Here is a 24193-nt window from a genome sequence, read left to right as displayed (position 1 = left end):
TAGTTTAGGCGAAAATTGCAGAAAGATGTGTGTTATTGACGGGTTGAAGAGCTCAAGTGACCTCTATATTTGTGAGAAATATCCACAACAGGGCTTGAATGAAAGCTAAGAAGGTCCCCTTTAAAATGATACCAAAGACAATATTATAGAACATTGAAAAATGTCCTGACCATGAGGCTAAACCAGGATATGCACCAGCGTCTAAAATGCAATTTAGTTTAGCGGGTGGTTAACTTCATGAGCTGATAACTGTGATACAGCTGCCACTCAGGAATGGTTATCATACCAAAATATCATCTACAGACATGGATCCTTTCAAAAATTATAAGTAAGTTTTGCCACCTTGAGTGTACCGAAATATCGTCTGGCCCATGGACTATTAAGAGAATTTGTACAGAATCTGGAGTGTGGAGCAGTTTTTGCCTTGCAATATTATTGTGTGTGTGTGTGTGTGTGTGTGTGTGTGTGTGTGTGTGTGTGTGTGTGTGTGTGTGTGTGTGTGTGTGTGTGTGTGTGTGTGTGTGTGTCTGTGTATGTAACAGAGAGTGAGCTAAGAGGCCAGGTTTTAAGCAGTGGTCTAGGTTGCGTGTGATGACAGAGGGACAGAAAAAGAGCAAAAGACAATAAGAGAGAGCTTAAGTGAGTATGAGAGAGGTAGAAAAACAAGCTGGCCAGTAACTAGGCTACATCTGTTTACGTTTCAAATGAACCATGACAAATCCTTAGCACTTAAATACAGTGCATGTGTGTGTGTGTGTGTGTGCGCGCGCGCACGCACGCACGCACACACACACACACACACGCACACACACACACACAATCTGATTCCCAACAGACAGCGAATGAACTGTAATGGCCCCAGTGGGACAATCTGCAAGCCCAGAACATTCACTCCAATTGAATGCAGTTGCAAAAACTTATAACAGGATGTACTCAATCAGATACCCTCATACCTTTGTTAAACTGGCAGTGTGCTTTCTCTTCAAACCTGAACAGGGAATTAGAAGTATTAGCAAGAATGTTGGAGGCATTTTAGGATGAGCAACACAGCCTTCAACAATACGACAGATTGGCAAATGGGACAAAAACATTACATATTAAATTCAATCCCATAACTGTCGCAAGAAAAATGATGTCCTACTTTCGCAAAATTCATTAGAAATGGCATCAACATGGGTAATTTAATGAAATTTAATGAAAACTTTTCTGGCAAAGGATACAAATCCTCTACATCTGACTCGACAAATTAAAACAAACAACCATACAAAAACGAACCACAATATAGTTATTAAAATCCCAATAATCTCACAAATAATCACAAGTCATGTTCACACACCACTCAATGTCAACAACTGAATCATTTTGCCATGCTTGTTTTAAGCCATACCAAATGAAAATTAACAGGCAAGGGGAACCGACTCAAATCAAGTGAAAGCAAAGAAGCAGAGGCTCATTCATTTACCCTTCTGAATATCAAAGAAAGGCGAATCGGTTCATCTGAACACAATGTTTATTTAGAGAAACGTTTCATCACTCATAAGTGACCTCTTCAGTCTAAACTGACTGCAGGTATGTATCCCCACCCTTATAAACGATACAGTGGCGTAACAACTGAAACCAACCTGGACTGTTCAGCATGCATAAAGACATTCACTCTGAACAGCTGAAGTGTTTGATTATGAGCGAAATCCAAAAGAGAGAAGTGATAAATAGCCTCCTTAGCGCTGAAGAGGACTGACCTACTGCTTCTCAAGTGGTATTAACATAACACTCATACTCTTAAACCAAACTGCTGCCAGTACTTTAAACTGTGGAGTTTTCCCCTTACGGGTTAGTTTACATTCATAATTTCACTCAAGCAGATGAAGAGTACGTTACAAGATCGTACTGGCAATGTTGTCAAAAGTTATCCCCTTCAAAGATGTTCAGAAATATTTAGAAGGCTAAAATCTTTATATTACAAGAATCCAAGGTTTATATTCGGATTTCAGTGCAGTGCCTTGAAGAAGCTCCCGTTCCCCTTCATTTGACTGACGGCCTATTTCACTGGGATGGCCAATGCACTTCTGCTTCAAACTGAGTAGGGTAAAAATAAGTTCTCTCCATTGACCACAATGTCAAAAAGTCAATTTTCTAACTCCTTCGATTCTGTCTGTAATCACTAACTTTGTGTATCAATATAGCACATAACAGGGCATCCGGGTAGCATAGCGAGCTATTCCGTTGCCTACCAACACGGGGATCCCAGTTCGAATCCCTGTGTTACCTCCGGCATGGGCGGGCGCCCCTACAGACACAATTGGCCATGTCTGCGGGTGGGAAGCTGGATGTGGATATGTGTTCTGGTCGCTGCACTAGCGCCTGCTCTGGTCAGTCAGAGCACCTATTCGGGAGGGAGGGGGAACTGGGGGGAATAGCGCAATGATCCTCCCACGTGCTACGTCCCCCTAGTGAAACTCCTCACTGTCAGGTGAAAAGAAGCAGCTGGTGACTCCACATGTATTGGAGGAGGCATGTGGTAGTCTGCAGCCCTCCCCAGATCGGCACAAGGGGTGGAGCAGCAACCGGGACGGCTCGGAAGAGTGGGGTAATTGGCCAGGTATAACTGGGGAGAAAATGGGGGGAATCAAAAAAAAAGAAAAAAGTCAACTTTCTAACACCTTTGTTTCTGTCTGTAATCACTACCTTCGTGTATCAACATAGCGTATAATAAAATAAAAGTGTAGTCATTGACATATCTTATATTTCTGTTATGTTTCACTTGTGTTGACCACAAGTGAGGGCGAAAAACTAAAGCAGCGTGCCGAGGATAATCCACTCTCATGCAAACATTAAGTACAGGGTGTAAAATCCTGGCTGTGGTACTTTCTGCACTGTGGACCCCCATGTCCTTAACCCTCCCTCAGCTCTTGCCATCCATATAAAGAGAATGCACAAGGAGGACAGAGAGCCTAGTCTCTTCCTTTATCTGGTGATAAGAGAACGTTGAATAAACCAATAAGCTGACAGCAGAGAGAGACACTACTGGTATTATCACATTACAGAAAGGTAGCAGTCAAGCTAGGAAAAATGTTCCAAATTGTTCAAAAGGAATTTCAACGTTTATGTGTAAATAGGTAATAATATTTCAGTTTTGTTCCCCCCCTTTTTTCTCCCCAATTGTATCTGGCCATTAACCCAACTCTTCCGAGCCATCCCGGTCACTGCTCCACCCCATCTGCCGAGCCGGGGAGGGCTGCAGACTATCACACGCTTCCTCCAATATATGTGGAGTTGCCAGCCTCTTCTTTTCACCTGACAGTGAGGCGTTTCGCCAGGGGGATGTGGCGCATGGGAGGATCACGCTACTCCCCCCCAGCTCCCCCTCCCCCCGAACAGACTCCCTGACCGACCAGAGGAGGCGCTAGTGCGGCCCAAGACTACTACCTACATCCGGTTTCCCACCCGCAGACACAGCCAATTGTCTCCGACCAAGCCAGAGGTAACACGGGGATTCAATCCAGCGATCCCCATGTTGGTAGGCAACGGAATAGACCGCCACGCTACCCAGACACTCTTAATATTTCAAGTTTGATGCTTAACCATATTTATGTGACTCAAAGGCTACTAGAAATAGTGTCGCCTGTCTTTCATTGTACTGTAGAAACAGAAGTCTGTCCTGATGACTGATGATGATCATTAAATGCACTTATTGTAAGTCGCTTTGGATAAAAGCGTCGGCTAAATGGCTGTAATGTAATGTACTATGGCAATATACATCAATTTCCGCCAACTGTCTGTAAACTATGAAAGTACAAAGAAAATCAACACATATATAAATTGTGTACACAACCTATATAATTTCTAAACCAATGTAAATAAACATATATTTGCATACCTTGGATAAATTTCAGTGTATTGACTCTGCCAATTATTTTATCACATTGCTAAAATAAATTTGTTTGTTAGTTTTCAACAAGAAAAATTATTCTCTAAACAGAATCTTTATAATGACCAAAACCTCTAATAGCGCATGCAGATGCTTAGGTTAGGTTGGGTTAAGTGGATCAGGAGGAAGGATGAGGTTGGGATTAAGATTAGGCTAGTTTTAAAAATGGAGTACAGCGAAAGCATTAAGTTACAGACGGTCTCAATCAATGAGAGCACAAGGTTACATTTTGAGTCAGTTAATGAAAATGTTTAACTGTTTTTGTTTATGTGAATCAGTACTGATGAGTAATGTAGTCAGTTGAAGCAATAAATCAGAATCAGAATCCTTTTATTAGCCAAGCATATTTGCACATACAAGGAATTTTACTTAGTGGTTGTAGGTATTGTGTGGTTATATGTTTACCGCTGTTATCACCGAGCACACCAAAACAAATTCCAAATCAATTGTAAAGTTGCTATGGCAATAAATTGAATCTTGAATCTTACTTGTGAGACATAATAAAAAATAAAATACAAACATATGGCAATAAAAACAGTAGATTATAAAAAAGAGAAACAGTATATACATAGTATGTATAAAATATTATATAAACAGCCCAAAAAACAGACACAAGGGAAGAAAGATGAGATCAGAAACAAATACAGAATATAGTATTATTACACTGCAGGTAAATCACTGTAGTAATTGCACTTTTGAATATCGCACTATGGTGACTAAAACAAATAAATAAACAAACAGATAACAGTTGGACGTAGTGGCGCGTGGTAGTGATCCAGGGGTAAAGTGCAGTGTAGACGTGATTAACCATTTAGGAGATTTATTCCATGTGTTAAGTAGCTGTTCTTGTGGTGGGTAGTTCACATCTTTACAGTCCGGAACCCCCTTCTAGAGTGGAGTGATTGGGAGTTAAGATGAGCTGGGTGAGAAGGATTGCTGATGATCTTTTATACCCTTCTTCTTGACCCTGGAAGTATAGAGGACCTGAAGGGTGGACAGGTCACAGCCAATGATCATCTCTGCTGCTCTGATGACCTGTTGCAGTCTGGCCTTATCTTGGGCATTGGCCAACCCAGACCAGGACAGTTACTGAGGAGGAGAGAATGGACTCACTGACGGCAGTGTAAAACTGGACCATTATCGTCACTGGCAGGTTGAATTTCCTTCATTGCCTGAGGAAAAACATCTTCTGATGTGCCTTTTTGTGACAATGTTGATGTGTTCCTCCAATCACAGTTCTTGGGAGATTTTGGTTCCCAGGAACTTAAAGGAGTCCACCATGGAGACTGGTGAGCCCTGGATGATGTCTTTAGGGCATTTAGCTCCAGGTTGTTTTGACTGTACCATGAAGTCATCTGTTCAATTTCCCAACTGCATGCTGACTCATTGTTGCTGCAGATGAGGCCAATAGCTGTCGTGGTATCAGTGAACTTCAGGAGATTTACAAAGGGATCACTGGAAGTGCAGCCATTTGTGTAGACAGAGTAGAAGAGAACACACGTACCCCTGTGGTGCTCCGGTCCCGATGGTCAGGGATCCGTTGGCGAATTTTCCCAACCTGACCTTCTGTGGCCTGTATGTGAGGAAGCTGGTAATCCCATCTACAGATGGGTTCAGACATGTACAGTTGGGAGAGCTTGGAGTGGAGAAGCTCCAGGATGATTGTGTTGGAAGGTGGAGCCAAAAGCCACAAACAGGACCCTCCTAGCATATGTCCCTAGAGTCAAGATGGCGCAGCAGAAGTGCGCGCCCATGTTGATGGCATTGTCCATAGATCTGTTTGCTCTGTATGCAAACTGCATGGGATCCTGTAATTTGTCTTTAGTTGCTTTTAAATGTGCCTGTACCAATATCTCATTGTGCCCAGTATAGCCTTCATTGTGAACTATACTGATGGAGAAATTGGTGTTCTCCTGCTCACAGTCTTTCCCACAGCGCATACACATACCAGAAAAAATTGCACGTATGCCACAGTATTGCTGTCCATAAAATCCACTGCACTAGTGTTGTGGGACATAATTTCCTCCATCAGAAATTTAGCTTATTGAAGGGAATGAAGACGTGTTTTTTGAACAGCATGTTTAAAGTAGATTAAAGTATCAGAAACCCTGCTAGGGTTTAGTTTTTCCAGCCACCAATTGACATCACAATACGTCACTTGACATCCAGAAATAAACTCTGTTTCACTCCTGAAACGACTGGGACAACTGCAGGTTGAAGATAGACAGAGATAAGGTTGAAAATTTGTGAATTTTCCCTTTAAATATTAGAGAGGTTACATGCACCCCCCAACATCCTACAAGCCCCAAAAACTATAGATTTATGACCCACTAGTTAAAAAGAAATTGGTTTGAAAATCACCAACTTAGAAATTCCCAATTGCCATCGTTTCAATCTTTTTTCCCTGTTTGAGTAAGAACGCGTTTGCTGCTGCAACCCTGTCAAAAATGTCTTCTGCAGTATAAGGACCGTGTCTCCAAACACAGCGAAGATGCTAATTTATACAAGGTAACCTGACACACCAAGATCTAGATGGATAAAATAAGTAACTATTCATTATTAGAGAAAAATCACAGATTTCAGCTTTAAGAAAAAAATCCAAGAGTTTTGAGAATAATCTTAGAAGACCACTTGTGGCTGTGTTGAAAAAAACTGAAGTTTCTGTATGATGGAGTAGCCATGTAGACAAACTTAAAGCTCGAGTATGTTTAACAGAAATTATCTTTTGCCTAATGAATTAAATGGATCATCCCAGATGCTTTAATTAGCGAGCAACAGCAAAAGCCGCTTTCAAACGTACATTCTGTAACACTGTCAGAATGATTTTTTACCGCACCACTGCTGGTTTTCCCTACTCATGTACATAGTGTTTATCTTTAATAAGATTTACAGATGCCTTTTGTTCACACATGGCGTGACAGTGTCTTCTGTCTCTTTCACGCTCGAGCAGGGTGCCTTTTTTATCATTAACTACAGCATCCATAACTCTAACATTAATGCCAGCCCGTTCGAGTCTGCTCCTAATTCAAATTAATCATACAACCTTTTAAATAAAACTATGCGGTATTTTCGAATCGTCATGCACACATTTCCTGCTGCATGCACCTCACGTCGGTGGCACACAGCAGAAATGGCAGATGGTCAAAACATATTGTAATAATGGCATGGCAACACCAGCAACACCATGGAATAAGCCACAATGTGACATAAATAACATTGATACAGAGAAAGTGTTACCCATACCTTTTAAAGATGTATTTTCAATGTAATCTGAGTAATTTACTCTTTGAATATTGTAACTGAATACATTACTGATTAAATTAAGGCCACAACAATGACTCGATGAAATCCGATTATAAAAACAGCTACCAAAAAATTTCCTTGTTGACTTGTAGGGTCTATGTTTGTGCATGCTGTGTTGCGGAGCTGGCTACGTCACTTCAAGAAAAGAAAAACAAAGAACATTTTAAACATGGCGGAGGTGGAGAAAAACTGTTTGCCCAAAATCATCAATAGTCTTGGAGCGCTTCACATTAAATTCGAGTAAAAAGTGTGTTAGCTGCAAACTATGTAAAACCGATCTTCCATGGAACGGGAGCCCCACGGTAATGAGAGAACACCTGAAAGGAAAACATGTCGGCGCCATGGATAATGGGTACTCCACAGCAGGGTAAGTTACAATAAAATGTTAATTAATTAAACGAGTTTAGACCCATGACATGCGTTGAGTTTTGAAGTAAGATATTGTTCTTCTCACAGCAGGTAGTTCTTCTCGTTTATCTAATAACCAGTGTTTGCTTGGGACCCAGCTTGAGTGGTCTGTGTCAAATTTCAAAGAAGAGAGCTAGCCTTAGCCAGGAGCATGTCAACGTAATAACATTTTTGCATTGCAATGTAAAGTTCCTGCAGAAACAGAAACAGTGTATGTGTGTGTGAGTGTGTGTAAGAGCGAGAGAGATAAAGTTTGTGTGAGTGTTACTACAATGTTACTGTTGTTAAAGCTATTTGATGTTGCAAAGCTTGTTAACACCGTTTGTGTTTCACGTTTTTATTTATTATTCATAATGTATATATTTATATGATATCTTTTATATAATATCTTTTGAACGTATGGTATAGCATACATTTAGGTCTGTTATTTATGTTAACATTGTCAATTTGGAATAACATTTTGTTTTTTAATAAAATGGAAATAAAATTACTTTTGGTGTCTTTATCCAATTCATCAATCAAAGCGATAATCGACAGATTAATTGATAATCATAATAGTTGTTAGGTGCAGCCCTAGATTACATTTAGGAATCTGTATTGAGATTCAGGTACAGAATCTCTCTTTTTTTTTATCCCCCCCCCCCTATTTCTCCCTAATTGTATCTGGCCAATTACCCCACTCTTCCCGGTCGCTGCTCCACCCCCTCTGCTGATCTGGGGAGGGCTGCAGATTGACAATATTAAAACAAATAACAGACCTAAATGTATGCTATACCATATGTTCAAAAGATATTATATAGATATTATATAAATTATAAGTAATAAAGAAAAATGTGAAACACAAACGGTGTTAACAGGCTTTGCTACATCAAATAGCTTCAACAACAGTAACACTGTAGTAACAGTTTCTCACACACACACACATACACTGTTTTTCTTTCTACAGGAACTTTGCATTGCAATGCAAAAATGTTAGCACGTCGACATGCTCCTGGCTAAGGCTAGCTCTCTTCTTTGAAATCTGACATAGACCACTCCAGTTGGATCGCAAGCAAACACCAGTTATTAGATAAATGAGAAGAACTACCTGCTGTGAGACGAACAATTTCACACTTCAAAATGCAACGCATGTCATGAGTCTAAACTCATTTAATTGACTAAGATTTTGTTGTAACTTACCCTGCTGTGGCATACCTTTCATCCATGGCTCCAACATGTTTTCCTTTCAGGCGTTCTCATTACCGTGGGGCTCCTGTTCCATGGAAGAGCTCATAAGCTACACCAATAATAGTGTGAGTCAAATGTAGAAATCTTGAATTTGAGTTCATGAAAATAATTAAGTACTGTGCTTTAACAGGGTCGTAAAGGTTGGCTCAACCCTGTAAGTAGTTGGGGTAGAAGCAACCATTGGCTCTCAATGTGATGCTAATGGTGTCAAACTAAGACTTGTCCACACATGGAAAAAAATTCTCCAGGAGACGTCAAAAGGAGCTAATTAGCTGCTGACAGTGGAAAACATGGCATAAAGGAAAATGAGATGGGAAGTAAGTTAGAAGGGGTCAAATTAAAAAAAACAAGCCGAATGACATTCAAAACGATGCGAGTTATGTTCATGATGCATCTTCACGTGCATTTTCTGAAGCTGAAACACAACTCTCCATCACATGCCTCCACTTCTCACAATGGAGTTCAACAATCAAATATCTTTTCTAGGTACAGCCAAATGATTATGAATCCATCTGTATGTCTGTGTTTATAGGTGGTATCATGGTGAGATTTCAGGTATGAATAGCAGAAATGAAAAACACTCAAGACTTTACATTTAAAAAAAAAACATCTTAAGCAAGTATCTATGTAGACCTCCACCCTTTCTAGCTTTTCTGCATGTTCAGTATCACTATATTCAATCATTTCTCAAGCTGTTAAGTAATTTGCCAAGGAAAAAGCAGAGCCTCAGTCTGTTTTAGTATTGTTCATCAGGAGAGATGTTTTAAGAGTCAGCCTAACAGAATAGGCTAAACCGAAAAATAAGGAAGAAAGTCCTTTAGGCCAATGAGGGTTTAAGGCTGGGCCAGCTCCATAGATAAATCAGGATACTTTGGTCTGGAAATAGGAAAGTTAAAAAGGAATGTAAAAAGAAGGAACAGGATCACAAGGTGCAATTAAAAAGAAATAGAGACAGGACGAGGGGTCAGAGAAGATCACACGACTCAATAAAACATAGTAAACAACCACAAGAAAGCAATAAAACAGTTCTTTGACAATTAAAATTAAATCAAATTGATCAAGTATCTTAGCCCAGTTTTACATTAGCTGCTTGATGAAATCCATACTGTCTGGCATTGGGAGTGAGAAAAAAAAAATCACCCTAAGGACAGTTAGAGAGGTCTGACATACAACCAAACCCAAGTAGTCACCTTACATTCTGCAGCTGTAGGCTCCTCTGACTGCGCTAATGCCACAGCCTGTCAGATAAACCTGGAGTGACATTGCAAAGACCAACCCAGAAGAAATGATCAAGAGATGTCTCACAAGAACATGAGGATTTATTGCACAGTTGTTTCATCATCCCTACCGGTCTGTATGAGTATATATGTGTACATGTGTATTTCTGAGACTGGAAGCTCATCCACATATATACTCACTTCATAGCGCAAGGAAAGAGAGAAAGAGGGAACCAAAGAAAGACATGGCAAAAGGCAAGAGAGAGGCATGTGGAGAAAAAAAAAAACAAAGATGGAGGGGAACTGTTAAGAGCGATAAAGACATGTTCACAGGTTCACAAGGGAACAGCCAGGCCATGGTACTGATAGATCAACATTCACATGCAGAAATTTAGCATCAAATAAACTGTGTTGGCCCAGCCACTGCCAAAGACACAAGTTTCATACTTCAACGGGTGCAGACATTTCTGAAAAAACACAGGTCAACCCTACTGCATAACCACCTTGGCACCTCAGCCTCCCAGGGCTATGTGTATCAGCCTCTGAACTTGAACCAAAGCAGTGTCTTGATATAACATGAAATGTAGCTAAACCAAAGGGAATATTCCAAGAGTTGAATCTACTGAGATGGTGATAGGGCTGCCTTGAGTCTCCTTCTCCAGTCCTATAGTCGACATATGGGTCAGTCATACTAAAAGGACCATGGCCTAAGGTTGTGGGCAGACGAACTAATGCTTAGAGTTAGTTTAATAACGTATGCTGGAGTCTATCAATTACGATTACTTTTGGCTGCTCCCATTAGGGATCGTCACAGTGGATCATCCATTTCCATCTCCTCCTGTCCTCCGTATCTTCCTGTCACGCCAGCCACCTGCATGTCCTCCCTCACCACATCCATAAACCTCCTCTTTGACCTTCCCCTGATCCTTCTCCCAAAATACCCAACATCTCTCCTCCGCACCATATCAATCTCACCTCTCTTGCTTTGTCTCCAAACCATCCAACCTGAGCTGTCCCTCTAATATACTCATTCCTAATCCTGTCCTTCTTTGTCACTCCCAATGAAAATTGTAACATCCTCAACTCTGCCACCTCCAGCTCTGCCTCCTGTCATTTCGTCAGCGCCACTGTCTCCAAACCATACAACATAGCTGGTCTCACTACCATCTTGTAAACCTTTCCTTTCACTCTTGCTGCTACCCTTCTGTCGCAAATCACTCCTGACACTTTTCTCCACCCACCCCACCCTGCCTGCACTCTCTTCTTCACCTCTCTTCCATACTCCCTGTTACTTTGAACAGTTGACCCCAAGTATATAAACTCATACACCTTTGTCACCTCTATTCCTTGCATCCTCACCATTCCACTGTCCTCCCTCTCATTCACACATATATATTCTGTCTTGCTCCTCCTCACTTTCATTCCTCTTCTCTCCAATGCATACCTCCACCTCTCCAGGCTCTCCTCAACCTGCTCCCTACTCTCACTACAGATCACAATGTCATCTGCGAACATCATAGTCCACGGAGACATCTGTCTGAGCTCGTCCGTCAACCTGTCCGTCACCATTTCAAACAAGAAAGGGCTCAGAGCCGATCCTTGATGTGATCCCACCTTCACCTTGAACCCATCTGTAATTTAAACCCCAAACCTCACCACTGTCACACTGCCCTCATACATATCCTGCACCACTCTTGCATACTTCTCTGCAACTCCCGACTTCCTCATACAATACCACACCTCCTCTCTCTGCACCCCGTCATATGCTTTCTCTAAATCCACAAAGACAAATCCAAAAAGACTAAAGGTCTTTTCTGACCTTCTCTATACTTTTCCATCAACACTAAGAGCAAACATCGCACCTGTAGGGCTCTTTTGTGGAATTACTGCTGCTCGCTAATCGTCACCTCTCCTCTTAACCTAGCTTCCACTACTCTTTCCCATATCTTCATGCTGTGGCTAATCAACTTTATACCGCTGTAGTTACTACAAATCTGCACATCACCCTTATTCTTGAAATTTGGTACCAGTATGCTTCTTCCCCATTCTTCAGGCATCCTCTAACTTTCCAAGATTGTGTTAAACATTCTAGTTAAACACTCCACCACCATCTCTCCTAAACACCTCCATAGTTATGTCATCTGGACCAGCCGCCTTTCCACTCTTCATCCTCTTCATAGCTGCCCTCACTTCCTCCTTGCTAATCCACTGCACTTCCTGATTCACTATCCCCACATCAGCCAACCCTCTCTCTCACCCATTTTCTTCATTCACCAACTCCTTCCACCTTCTCAACACACTCTCCTCACTTGACAGAACATTTCCGTCTCTATCCTTGATCGCCCTAACATGTGGCAAAAGTTAGGCTGAAGTCTATAATTTCCTTAAATATATAGGATTTATTTTGTTAACAATTTTGATGTCACTTTTTGTTTCTCTTCTGCTAATGTATCCTTGATTGAATAGTCATTTACTACATTTACATTCACTGTCATTTACTTTTTCTCTATCTCCACCACCGTAGCCTTTTCTTCTCATGTACTAATTTATATGCAGATTCACATGCAAATCATCTGATGACATCAACTAGAAACTTCTGATGACTTGGGCACTTCTGCAAAAGTTGAAATTGTTCCAACTTTTGACGCAACAAAAGTTAAGGAGGTAGCTTTGGTAGGGTTCGACTGTACCGATTCCAGCTGACCAATAACCAGATGGGTTAGTTAGTAAATGCTGTAGTGTTAAGTTACCTAATATTTACCTTAGAAGCTCAAAATACAGAGAACTTTTTTCTAAAATATGTTGACATGTAAATGGTCAAAAAATAAGTGTAACTGATCTGTAAAAATACAAAATGTCAAATGTGAAATAATTATTAAAAGCAAGTGTTTAACAAGAGAGAAACACTAAAGAGTTGTTTTCAGAAGGGGTTTGCCAAGGATTATAAAATCCTAGACAATTTTGATCCTCATGAAAGGATACAGATTAATCAGTTCTGTTCTATGGGGAATAAGATGAGCAGAAGAACAGGCTGTCAACACTTTCTTTTCAGAATCAACTGATTTAAAGTGTAAAAGTTGGCATGTTGAAACCGAAAAAAACTCAATTTTAAATGTGCTGATATGCCTCAGTTTTTTGAAAGGTCTGATTTGAACGGTCTTTGAATAAATGCTTAAAATGCATCATTTCTAATCCAGCAGTTACATAAGACAACATCTGATTGAAGATTATGTAAGTTGAATAAAGGAGATTCTCTGCATCAAAAGAGGGGAGGATTTCCTCGTAAACACAAGACACCATCATAAAAATAGATGTCAGAAACTGTGAATAACCCATACGCAAGTCCTAAAAATTGAAAACATCATGTGAGCTCAGTTTTACCTTATGACCCTCCACTTAGCTTAACACAACAGGTTTTTTTTTCGAAAGGTGATTCCAACTTGTCCTGTGCAGCTGGAGAACCAAACCAAACATGCCATAACCAGAAAGGATGCCGTTATGAAAAGATGTGGTTATGTATCCATCCCCACCCAGAGAAGACCAGGGCCTACAGAATTGCTAGGAAGATAAGTGGTGGTTCAAAAACCGTATAACAATAGGTCAGGTCACATGCTATATGACAGTGGAGACAGGACTATTTCAAGTCACTGGGATATGAAGATGTTTGATCTTGATTTTCAGACATAACTTTCTATGACTAAGCAATTGACTTAATTTCCATGTATGTGTGGCTACTTTAAGGGGACAAAGGTAGACAACGTCTAAGTCTCCACAGCTTCAACTATAAAACTACTTAACAGAAAAACCAAATTCCCTACTGCATTTTTGAACTGAACACAGAGCACCATTTATTATGGATGCCACTATGACGTGCTGCCACCCCCCCCCCCCAAATCCTATTGGGTAAGTGAGGCTCTTGCTTGCCTTTTATGTTCAACCACAGCTTTATTTGGGCATATTCTGTCAGTCCGGGTATAAAACAAGTCTTTCCCAAGGTAGATAGGCATGGCGACATACACAAGTCTTAAAAATGTCTGGCTGTACCAAATGAGAATAAGCACTTGGAAACTGATTTATTAGTAGGACTGGCCCCAAATATCAGGATATTTCAATACTCGTTTGGCAGGTTGATATTCATGATTTCAGTATTTGGATGCATGGTTTTGTTTCTTTTTCCACTTTTTTCATCTTTATAGACTAATGACTCAGGAGAGTAGATGATGACATGTATGCTGGGTCTTTGGTTTACTAACCTGCTAGTACATGTACTTAGGTTAACAGCACTAATGACATTGTTAACTTAGCATTATTATAAGAATATATGAACAACAATCAATTATCTCGACAGAAGTGCAGGACCTTGTCACCATGATGTCATTGTAATTGGGTCTATATGGGCCATTCTGTTCCTGAGGTTAATTTGTTTCATAAAATTTTTAAAAAAAATGCACTATGTTGTTGTCACATTGTTTTTTAACGAATATCAAAATGGAACAAATGACCACTTGTGGTGGTGTTCGTTATCCGTCACCTGTCGAATGCCTTGATTTGTTTTTATTGGCTCTTTAGTTTAGAACAAACATTCGAACACTCATTCAGAAAATATGCCAAATATCTGAAGCCTGAAAAAAGGTATTCTGGATAGCCTTACCATGTCTGCTATAGTTTACTTCTTTACTATATAAAGTTCAATAGCCACATAGTGACCAGTAATGTGTTTTGTTTTTTTAAGAACGGGTAGCACTCGCATGGTTAAACCCAGCTGAGGTGTCATACTGAGCAATGAATGGCTTCCACTGGCATTACTGAAGCTTGATTCCTGATGTAAACTGATGTGATACAATCTGGATTCTAAATTTGCTGAGCTTGCAATTTCAAGCCAGCAACCATGTCTAGTCAGACATATAACACCTTTTCGGTTGCATTTCAACATGGATAACTAAAGAATTTCTCTCCAACACATTTTCGAAGGCATTTTTAAGGCGGTATAAAAAAAATTGCGAAGACTGTCTAAGACAGTTAAAAGCAGTGATATCCTTTCCTGATTGCCAACTGGCTATGATAAAAACCTGGTTTTTCAACTATGTCTGATCGTCTGTGGGGAGTTAGTATAGGCATAGCATACCGCTTGCTCAAATGGGAAAATCTAAATCTATTATGCTGTAAATTTACCATATTCCTGTTTTATTACATCATTAAATTTCAAACCATTAAAGATCCAGTCCAATGTAAATCATCTTTTCCAGTCTCGTAGTACTTTTTAACAAAGGGTTTGTTAATGTAAACTTATTATAAATAACAGAATTACTGTTGTGAAAATATGACTAAAGCCCCTTGAGAAGCTATCCTCCTGGTTGTTAACGTCATCAAACCGTCAGAAAAAAAAATCTGCTTTTGGTAAAAAAATTACATCATCTAGTGATTTGATACAACAGTCAATGAATTTTCTTAAGTCTGTCAATCGGTCTATTTTCAAATAGTTGCCTAGCAACATACTGCAAGCTAGTGAACTAGCTAGCTATCAATAAAGAGTCTTGTGAATGTAGGACTACGCCCCCTCCACTCCTTGAGGATTGGCTGAGCCCAGAAAGGGCACACTAAAACAGTTATAAAAATCAAATGATATCCCTCAAGGTGAAAAAAAGACACTTATAATAATAACATTCCACAATAATACTTGCTTGACTGAAGTGAAATCATTGGACTGGATCTTTAAAAATATTAAGTTTGTCCTTTTTATCTTTATAATGACTACCACAAAGTCAACAGACGTTGATATCTTGCGATGGTGTTTTGATGCCAGCTATCTCCATTGCCCACTTCCCTAAATCACCAACTTGTTGCTCATGATTTCAGGTTCCACATAAAGAATTTGCCACTTGATGCTATTTTGGAGGATCACAGTCAGTGGAAGCCCGCTGCGCATCAGGTTGCTTCAAAACAGAACACCACCACTTGTTTCTTTCATTATCAGAATTTGGTAATGGGTTCAACCAGATCTTATTCCATGTGATGAGTATTATATAGGACTATTATGTGACATCAAAGTTTTAGCTGTAAGTTTAAGCATGGGTACAGAGTAGTGTGAAGAGTTTTATTTTGTGCAGAGAGCCTTGTTGAGTCTGCTGCATGCTGGTGTTGACTGGGGTGGCTCCAGGATGCTGTTAAAACTGTTGCGCCTCCTTGAGGTGTTGTGGGCCATACTCAAAACATAGCCCAACATCAGAATCAGAATCATGTTTATTGGTCATGTAGGTTTGCACATACATGGAATTTGACTCCAGTTTCCTGGTTCTCAGTGTACTTAACATAGAATAACAAGACTACAACACAACAATCTTCAGATATATATATATACACACACACACACACACACACACACACTATATACAAGGATTGACTATATACAGGCAAAATAAGAGGTGATAAAGTGCAGTGGTGCAGAGATCAGAGATGCTGAAAGAGATGTTAGCAGGTTAGTTATATACATGCCTGAGGTAGATGGACATGACAGAGCATACCAGTATCCTACATGATAACCACAGATAGATTAGTACGGGGTCAAGACAACTTATCTATAATAAACTATTACAAAGTTTGTCATAGATCACCAGACAGAACATTTTTAATACATTACCCAATTGTAAGACATAATAATTGTGATAGCAAATGTACTAGTAAAAGCTTCCTTGGGGCAGACGGTCACATCTTATCCCCAATCACGCTGTCCTTTTTGCACCCTTTTCATAACACGACTGGAGCCAAGAGAGAGAGCCACTTCTAGCCTTCTGTCATTTTCTGACTTTTGAACACATTCTGAAGAAACTGACTTAAATGATTCATGAGAGGGAGGGTGAAATCAAAATAGTGTTAAAAGGGCGTCCAGGTGGTGTAGCAGTCACTCCGCTGCCTACCAACATGGGGATCGCCGGTTCGAATTCCTGTGTTACCTCCGGCTTGGTCGAGCATCCCTACAGACACAATTGGCCGTGTCTGCGGGTGGGAAGCCGGATGTGGGTATGTGTCCTGGTCACTGCACTAGCGCCTCCTCTGGTCGGTCGGGGCGCCTGTTTGGGGGGGGGGGGCTGGGGGCAATAGCGTGATCCTCCTACACACTAGGTCCTCCTGGCGAAACTCCTCACTGTCAGGTGAAAAGAAGCGGCTGGAGACTCCACATGTATCGGAGGAGGCATATGGTAGTCTGCAGCCCTCCCTGGATCAGCAGAGGGGGTGGAGCAGTGGGGTAATTGGCTGGATACAATTGGGGAGAAAAAAGCGGGGGGAATTAAAAAAAATTTTTTTAAGTGTTTAAAAAAAATGAAATCCCAATATCGTTGCATTTATTGTGGACTGAACTACTTTGTCAAGGCACACTTTTGCACAAGTTCTCCGTCACTCAGTGGCGCTATCAGTCAATTAGTCACAGTCAGCTACTCAGCCTATCTGCCTTTCCATACCCCCTGCCCATTTCTACCAGTCGGGACACAGTTTCTGCTGCCCTGGCTGGTAAAAAAGTCAATGCCTGCTGAAGTGTTACTGAAGGATCAGATTGCAGACGGATGTCAACATAGCTAACCAGCAGTACAAAATGAGACAACCCCAGCAACCAAGCCACACACACTACCAATAGCACAGAACGACAGGTGGAGGTTTTGCTTTCACTCGGGAATGATTAGACAACAAGGCCTGACTTCAGACCGCTGGAATGGATTTTTTTCTTTTTTAGTTATTTATGAGGTAGGCATTACAGCTTTTGTAGTTTCGACCTGGGAACAAATGAATCAGAATCAATTCCCCTGCAGGCACCTCAAGTTGTCGGTATTTTAAATGCTGCTGATGCCAAGAGAAGGGAAAAATAAGTTTGAAAAAAAATCTGATTTGTTGAGGCAGCCGGTGTAAATGATGCCAACAGGGCTAAATCTGGGATCTGCTTTCCTATTCAGTTCCAAGTAGACATTTAATTTCTCCACCCATGCCTGCCTACCTTCTCAATCTAAACCTTCGAAAAGTGCCTTTTCCTCCTCCCCAAAAATTACAACAAGAAACTAGAACCTTTCATACAAGATGTAAAACAACAACACAGCTCAGCTTTAATGCCTGCTCATTACAGAACACAAAACACTCACTCCCATTCTCAGATTGTGCCGTGTAATGTGGAACAACTGATAACCTATTCAGCAGCCCAGGCGCAAATGTGGCCCACACGAACACACACACACACACAAATCAAGAACCACTGGGCCATTCTCAAATATCTTCCATGGTCCTTGAACTTTTTCCTATTACGGTACACACATACGTTTACTTTTACTTCCAAGACCTTCTCGATTTACATTATTACCATCAATCATGCTGTCTTACTTAACATCTATCCGAGTCAAATAAGCTTGGACTGCCACAAACAGGTAAAACACTGGTTACCTTGTCCTAACCAGCCGTCCAAATATCACCCACGACTAGGGGTGAGGTGGGGGGGTCAACTCTTACATGCCTCGAAATTCTCTCATAAAAGATTATGTCTCGATGCAGAAAACTCAATAACCGGAAATTTAAAGCTCAGTTCTTGACTGGGCTGTACGCTCCGCTCCTTATGGCTGCCGCTGAACCAACTGGATGGTGAAACGTAAAACATGTGGGTCGTGTTTACATTCTACGCTAAGCTACTTCTTCAGTTTTGGTGAGGATGCATGAGCGTGAGCTACTGAAGTTGGATACAATCCAACCGGCACCCTCTGGCTTAAAAGCCTGTGTATGGAAGCATTTTGGCTTCTATGAAGTTCTAGGGAAAAGGGACCTGGACAACTGTATGCAAGTTGTGTCTGACTAAAATAAAATATTTTGGGAACACAACAAACATGAGAAACCATATTTCACGGCTCCACCTGGAGGAAAAAACAGCCGGTTGTAGTTGCTGCCAACCAGAGAACAATTGAACAAGTGATATCAAAGCTTCTGCCAAACTCGGAAAGGGCGAAGCAAATCACAAAGTCAATCACAACTTTTGCCAACAATTTGCTGCACCCGTTGGAGCCGAGATACAACATCCCATCTCGACATTTTTTCCACCGACACAGCAATACTCACACTCGACAACGAAACCAAAACCAAAGTCATGGAATCATTGAAGGAAGCAGGTAGGATAGCAATAACATACAATGCATGGACATCCATTGCTACAGAATCTTATGTCACCGTAACTGCGTACTTTATTACGGATGACTGGCAGCTCGTGTCTCATGTGCCGGAGATATAGTTCCTGCACAGCGGGGCACACTTACACCAGCGCATGTAGACCAACTCCTGTTCTTACACAAAAACTTCCACATTCCAGCATTCACCAGCTAAGCACATTTGCTATGTTGCACTTCCATGATTTCATTGTGGCCTAATATTTGTATTTTCTCCATTACTTATTGTTTTACCGCATACTCCACTAAAAGCGTTAGTTTTGTATGAGAGCTGGTACAGAATTATATGTTGTTTTTTGTATGAAAGCTGTTTCTGATTTTAATATACAGCAAAATGTTTTGCTTTGTTTTTTGTCTGAAGGATTCTGTGCTCATTACCGATAACAGGAGGATTTCGGTTGAAGTCTTTATCATTTGTGAATGAGGGCAGCTTTTTATGTTATCACGTGATTGCTGAAGTCTTGCTGAAGCCCATGTTAATTTACAACAAGGATGCTGCTACAGGCACACTTTTGTTTCTTTTCTTGTTGGTTCTTTGCAATGCTGGGAAACGTGATCTTTCAGTTGACACATCTCTACTATTTGTTACTGTATTATTAAAAGACAATGGAAGTAAATTCATCGGTTTATTTTAACTATAGATCATTACAAATATGCAATATTCTAAAAGTAGCAAGTAGTCACACAGTGAGAAAAAATAAATCATGTATAGAAATCAAAAATGTTGATGCATCAAGATGCATCAATAATCGTTTTATGATCGCATAGTATCCCGCTGAATCAGAATCAAATCGAATCATGAGGTGCCTAGCCTAGAGATTCCCACCCCTACCCACGACTGAGTACTGAGATTATTAAATCAGCTCTAAGTCGAAGACTTCTTTTCAAATGATAGAATAGTGCCCTGTGTGTTGACACTCAGCAATATTCATTCCTGCTGATGGGAAACAGGAGGCCAAATAACACCAGATAAACAGAAATTACAAACCAACTGTGTAGTTCACCACTGTTTCAAAGGAAAAAGCAGTTCACGCTTTCCCATCAAATCCAAAAGCTCCACTTAGCTCTTCTAAGAAGGAGGACTATTAACTGGCTACGTAATAACACATAAGAGAGAGCAAGAAAGAGAAAACAGGGTAGCAGAAAGGTAGTAAAACTGTTTTCTTGCTCTCTGCTTTAACAAGATAATGACCTTGTGGTGAGATCCTAGGTTTGCAGTTGAGGGAAATGCTATCAAATGATGGTCAGAATAGGCTGTAGGCCGTTTCACAAGTGTTCACTGCCTTTCATCTTCCTCAATGCTTTTCAACCCTCATAAGTTTTTTTTCCGACTGCAACCTTTTAAAGATACCACTCCATCAGTATATTTTCAAGACTGAATTCAAACTAAATTCTCTTGCATACCTGTCAGTCACCCAAACAGGAGGCTATGTCCATGTGTATCCCCTCCTTACCAACCTCTGATCCACACAGAAAAAGAAGGAGGCTTATAAAGTGTCACACATCTACTTAACAATCAAAACATCTAGATTACAAGGTCCAATCTACGTACCAGTATGGAAGCAATATAGACGGACGGACAGATAGATAGATAGATAAGTGAATGGAATAAATAAACGGATGCATTTCATGCTATATTACGTTTTGACTAGGATGAAGACAAATTCTGGAGGAATTTCACAACACCTTGCCTGTTCCTCTGGGTTAACGGACAGACATGGTGCCAGTAGCTTTATCCACCATCCTGATCCCTAAATAATAAATCATTAATACTCCCATTGTAAGCAATGATGCAATGCAAGCTTCAGCAAGGCAACAAAACCTTTGTGCACATACAAACAATATGATCAATGCAATAACAGCATCAGCTCTGCCTACAGACAGTGCAAGCTCACTCAGCGATGCTTTTTTGAATCCTAATTTAGTTTTGTAAACTACAGTTTTAACATGGGCATTCCAACAATAACGATGTAAACATTTAGCCAAATTCCTTTACTCATGACCACTTTACATGCCATCACTTATCCTGCTGAAAATCTGTCAAACTAACTGTCCAGTAATTAGTCGCTGCATGCATGCAGTAACTGCTCAGGAAGCATGTGGAAACTCACTTCATGTGGGCAGTAAACTGATGACAAATATACATCTCGAAAGTCGTCTGGGTTGGTCCAATAGCCAAACCTTGTGATGGTTAAGGATGCAAGTCCAAAACGTGCTGTGGTGGCACAGTCTAAAACTGTACGAGTCAAAGATAAGCAATGGCGTGGAGATATATTTGAGCAGATATCTGCGGTTGGAAGAGTGACAGGCTGTAACTCCTACAGTTAAAAGCAATTTACTGTAATAAACATTTGAAATTAATAATAAAACATTCTGGTTGAGGCCGCACCTCTGCGCAGCGATAAACCTGATGTTTATTTCCATATGGAAGTGAAGTGTCTGCCTCGCAATCATTGAGGAGAGCGCCGTTATCGGAGTATTTCACCGCAAGTACTCGCTTGGCATCGTGGTTGCCTCGTTCCGGGTTCACTCCGCCGTCATCAGTATCCGAATTATCGCTTTTAGACCCCCCCAAAACAAAGCAAAGGAAGACAAATAGTCGCTACACAAACTATGACATGAAGCTCCAACTAAAACAGCCTATAACCTACATGTGATAAGTTAACCCTATTATTACGGTGAGTGGGTGAAATCTTCCCCACGGTCGTCCAAGGAGTCGCGGGCAGTTTTGTTGTTCCTGTCATGACTTTGTGCGTCCGAAACATCTCACGTCTGTCAAACAACTTAAAGTGTGGTAGCTGGTGCGAGTGGTAGAGGGAGGGGGACTCACCAGGGGTCAAACTCGTGTATGATGCTCTCGAAGCGAATGACAGCGAAGAGCCTGGAGCTGAAACCTGCCAACCAGGCCAGAAACAGGATGGTGAACGACAGCAGGGACTGCCACCCGGCCGGCTGCGCCAGCCCGCCCGACAAACCTCCACCGGCGGCGCCGCCTCTCTCTCCGGCCAGCGCCGTGCTGCTGCGACCGTTCCCCGAGTAAGATGCTCCTACGTGGAGGGAAGATTTGTGTTTGTTGTCGGAAATTGGGTGATGTTCCGCCATATTCAGTCCCCTTCGTGGCTAACAAGCAAGCTATCTGGTACACACAGGGGAAAAAAGCCCCCCTCCCCTTTCTCTCTCTCTCTCTCTCTCTTTTCAATGCCACGCTCCACTTCCGAGACCCCCTCTCAGTCCGTCCTAACGTTTATCTCCCCGATATTGCAAACACAACAACTATAGTCCCAATTTCTACCCTCTCTTCCCACCAACCAAAAAAAAAAAATCAACTAAGTTTTCTTGGCGAGTCACATAGCAGCGAGGTTTCGCAGCACGCCGATGATGACACATGCGACCGGACTGGAGCAGCTCCTCGGAAGCGGGTGATGGGGGCGGGGTTAAAGTGGGAAGCAGGAAGTACCATCAGCCTCTCACAACGAGACAGGTACGGCTCGAGGGGGGGCCGATGCGCTGGGTGTCAACCAATCCTGGGACAGAAGCCATTAGAGAGACAAGTAACCCAGCTAGTCAGAAGAGAGCATTCTGACACGGAAAAGAAAATATCTCAGAACAAACCGCCGATAGTAATGAAAGACGGAGAGAAAGATGACTGGGAGCCAATGGAAAAATACGAGTTTCACAGAAAATACAGGGAGCGAATATGAAAGTAGCACGGACCAATGCTAAATTATGCCCCAAATCAAACCCATCCATATTTTCCCCATTCACCGCTGGCGGGATATTTTTTTAGCTTATTGCTTTATTTATGAATGAATGAATGATGATTTATTTGGAACATGTAAAAAACAGGATATAATATACAGATAAACCATTGCCAATAATCTGAAGTGATCAACAAATCCACACACCAAATTCAGCGACCAAATCTCCGTATTGCATCAGATTATGTTACATGTTCAAAAAGAAGTAGGAGGAAGTATACACATTTTCCCCACCCCTTCTCACCTACTCTTAAGTTAATTCAGCTACTATACATTTCAAGCAATTCCCACTGTACTGTATAGTTCAAATTCAATGCAAATTGTGCTGCACAGTACAAACTCAATTACTACTACGACTTTCGGCTGCTCCCGTTAGGGGTCGCCACAGTGGATCATCCGTTTCCATTTCTTCCTGTCCTCTGCATCTTCCTCTGTCACATCAGCCACCTGCATGTCCTCCCTCACCACATCCATAAACCTCCTCTTTGGCCTTCCTCTTTTCCTCTTCCCTGGCAGCTCCATGTTCAGCATCCCTCTCACAATATACCCAGAATCTCTCCTCCACACATGTCCAAGCCATCTCAATCTTGCCTCTCTTGCTTTGTCTCCAAACCGTCCAACCTACTCGTTCCTAATCCTGTCCTTTTTCGTCACTCCCAATGAAAATCTTAGCATCCTCAACTATGCCACCTCCAGCTCCGCCTCTTTCGTCAGTGCCACTGTCTCCAAACCATATAACATAGCTGGTCTCACAACCATCTTGTAAACCTTCTCTTTAACTCTTGCTGGTACCCTTCTATCGCAAAGCACTCCTGAGACTATTCTCCACCCACTTCACCCTGCATGCACTCTCTTCGTCACCTCTTTTCTGCACTCCCCATTACTTTGGACAACTTACCCCTAGTATTTAAGTACAGTAAAAACTCAGTTACTGTGAACAATAAGAGAAAAAATAAAAAACCATAAAAAACATGAGCGAAAGAAGAAAAACAAAAACACATCCTAATGTCATGTACCAAGAATAAACAGATTTAACATAGCAAGTTCACAATCGACACAAGGCAAATTCACATACGTTTCCTACATGAATTGTTACAAAGAAAAACCTTACGTTTACAACACAAACTGTACGCTTTGACGTAAGAAATAACGTTAGTGCAGATA

At 41.2% G+C, this 24193-nt stretch overlaps 1 protein-coding gene across 1 annotated transcript in view; it reads right to left on the bottom strand.

The window, feature by feature from the left end:
• The window catches only part of LOC130117541 (dolichyl-diphosphooligosaccharide--protein glycosyltransferase subunit STT3B-like), an 87200-nt gene extending 64525 nt beyond the window's left edge, over window positions 1–22675 (bottom strand). Inside the window, exon 1 of the mRNA XM_056285643.1 lies at window positions 22102–22675. Coding sequence (XP_056141618.1) covers window positions 22102–22373 — 272 coding nt within the window. The 5' untranslated portion in view covers window positions 22374–22675. The remainder of the gene's footprint in view (window positions 1–22101) is intronic.
• Between the last annotated feature and the right edge of the window lie 1518 nt (window positions 22676–24193).

The sequence above is a fragment of the Lampris incognitus genome, chromosome 9 (assembly GCF_029633865.1).
Source record: "Lampris incognitus isolate fLamInc1 chromosome 9, fLamInc1.hap2, whole genome shotgun sequence".
NCBI classification, from domain to species: domain Eukaryota; kingdom Metazoa; phylum Chordata; class Actinopteri; order Lampriformes; family Lampridae; genus Lampris; species Lampris incognitus.
This window is presented reverse-complemented; position numbering and strand designations above follow the sequence as displayed.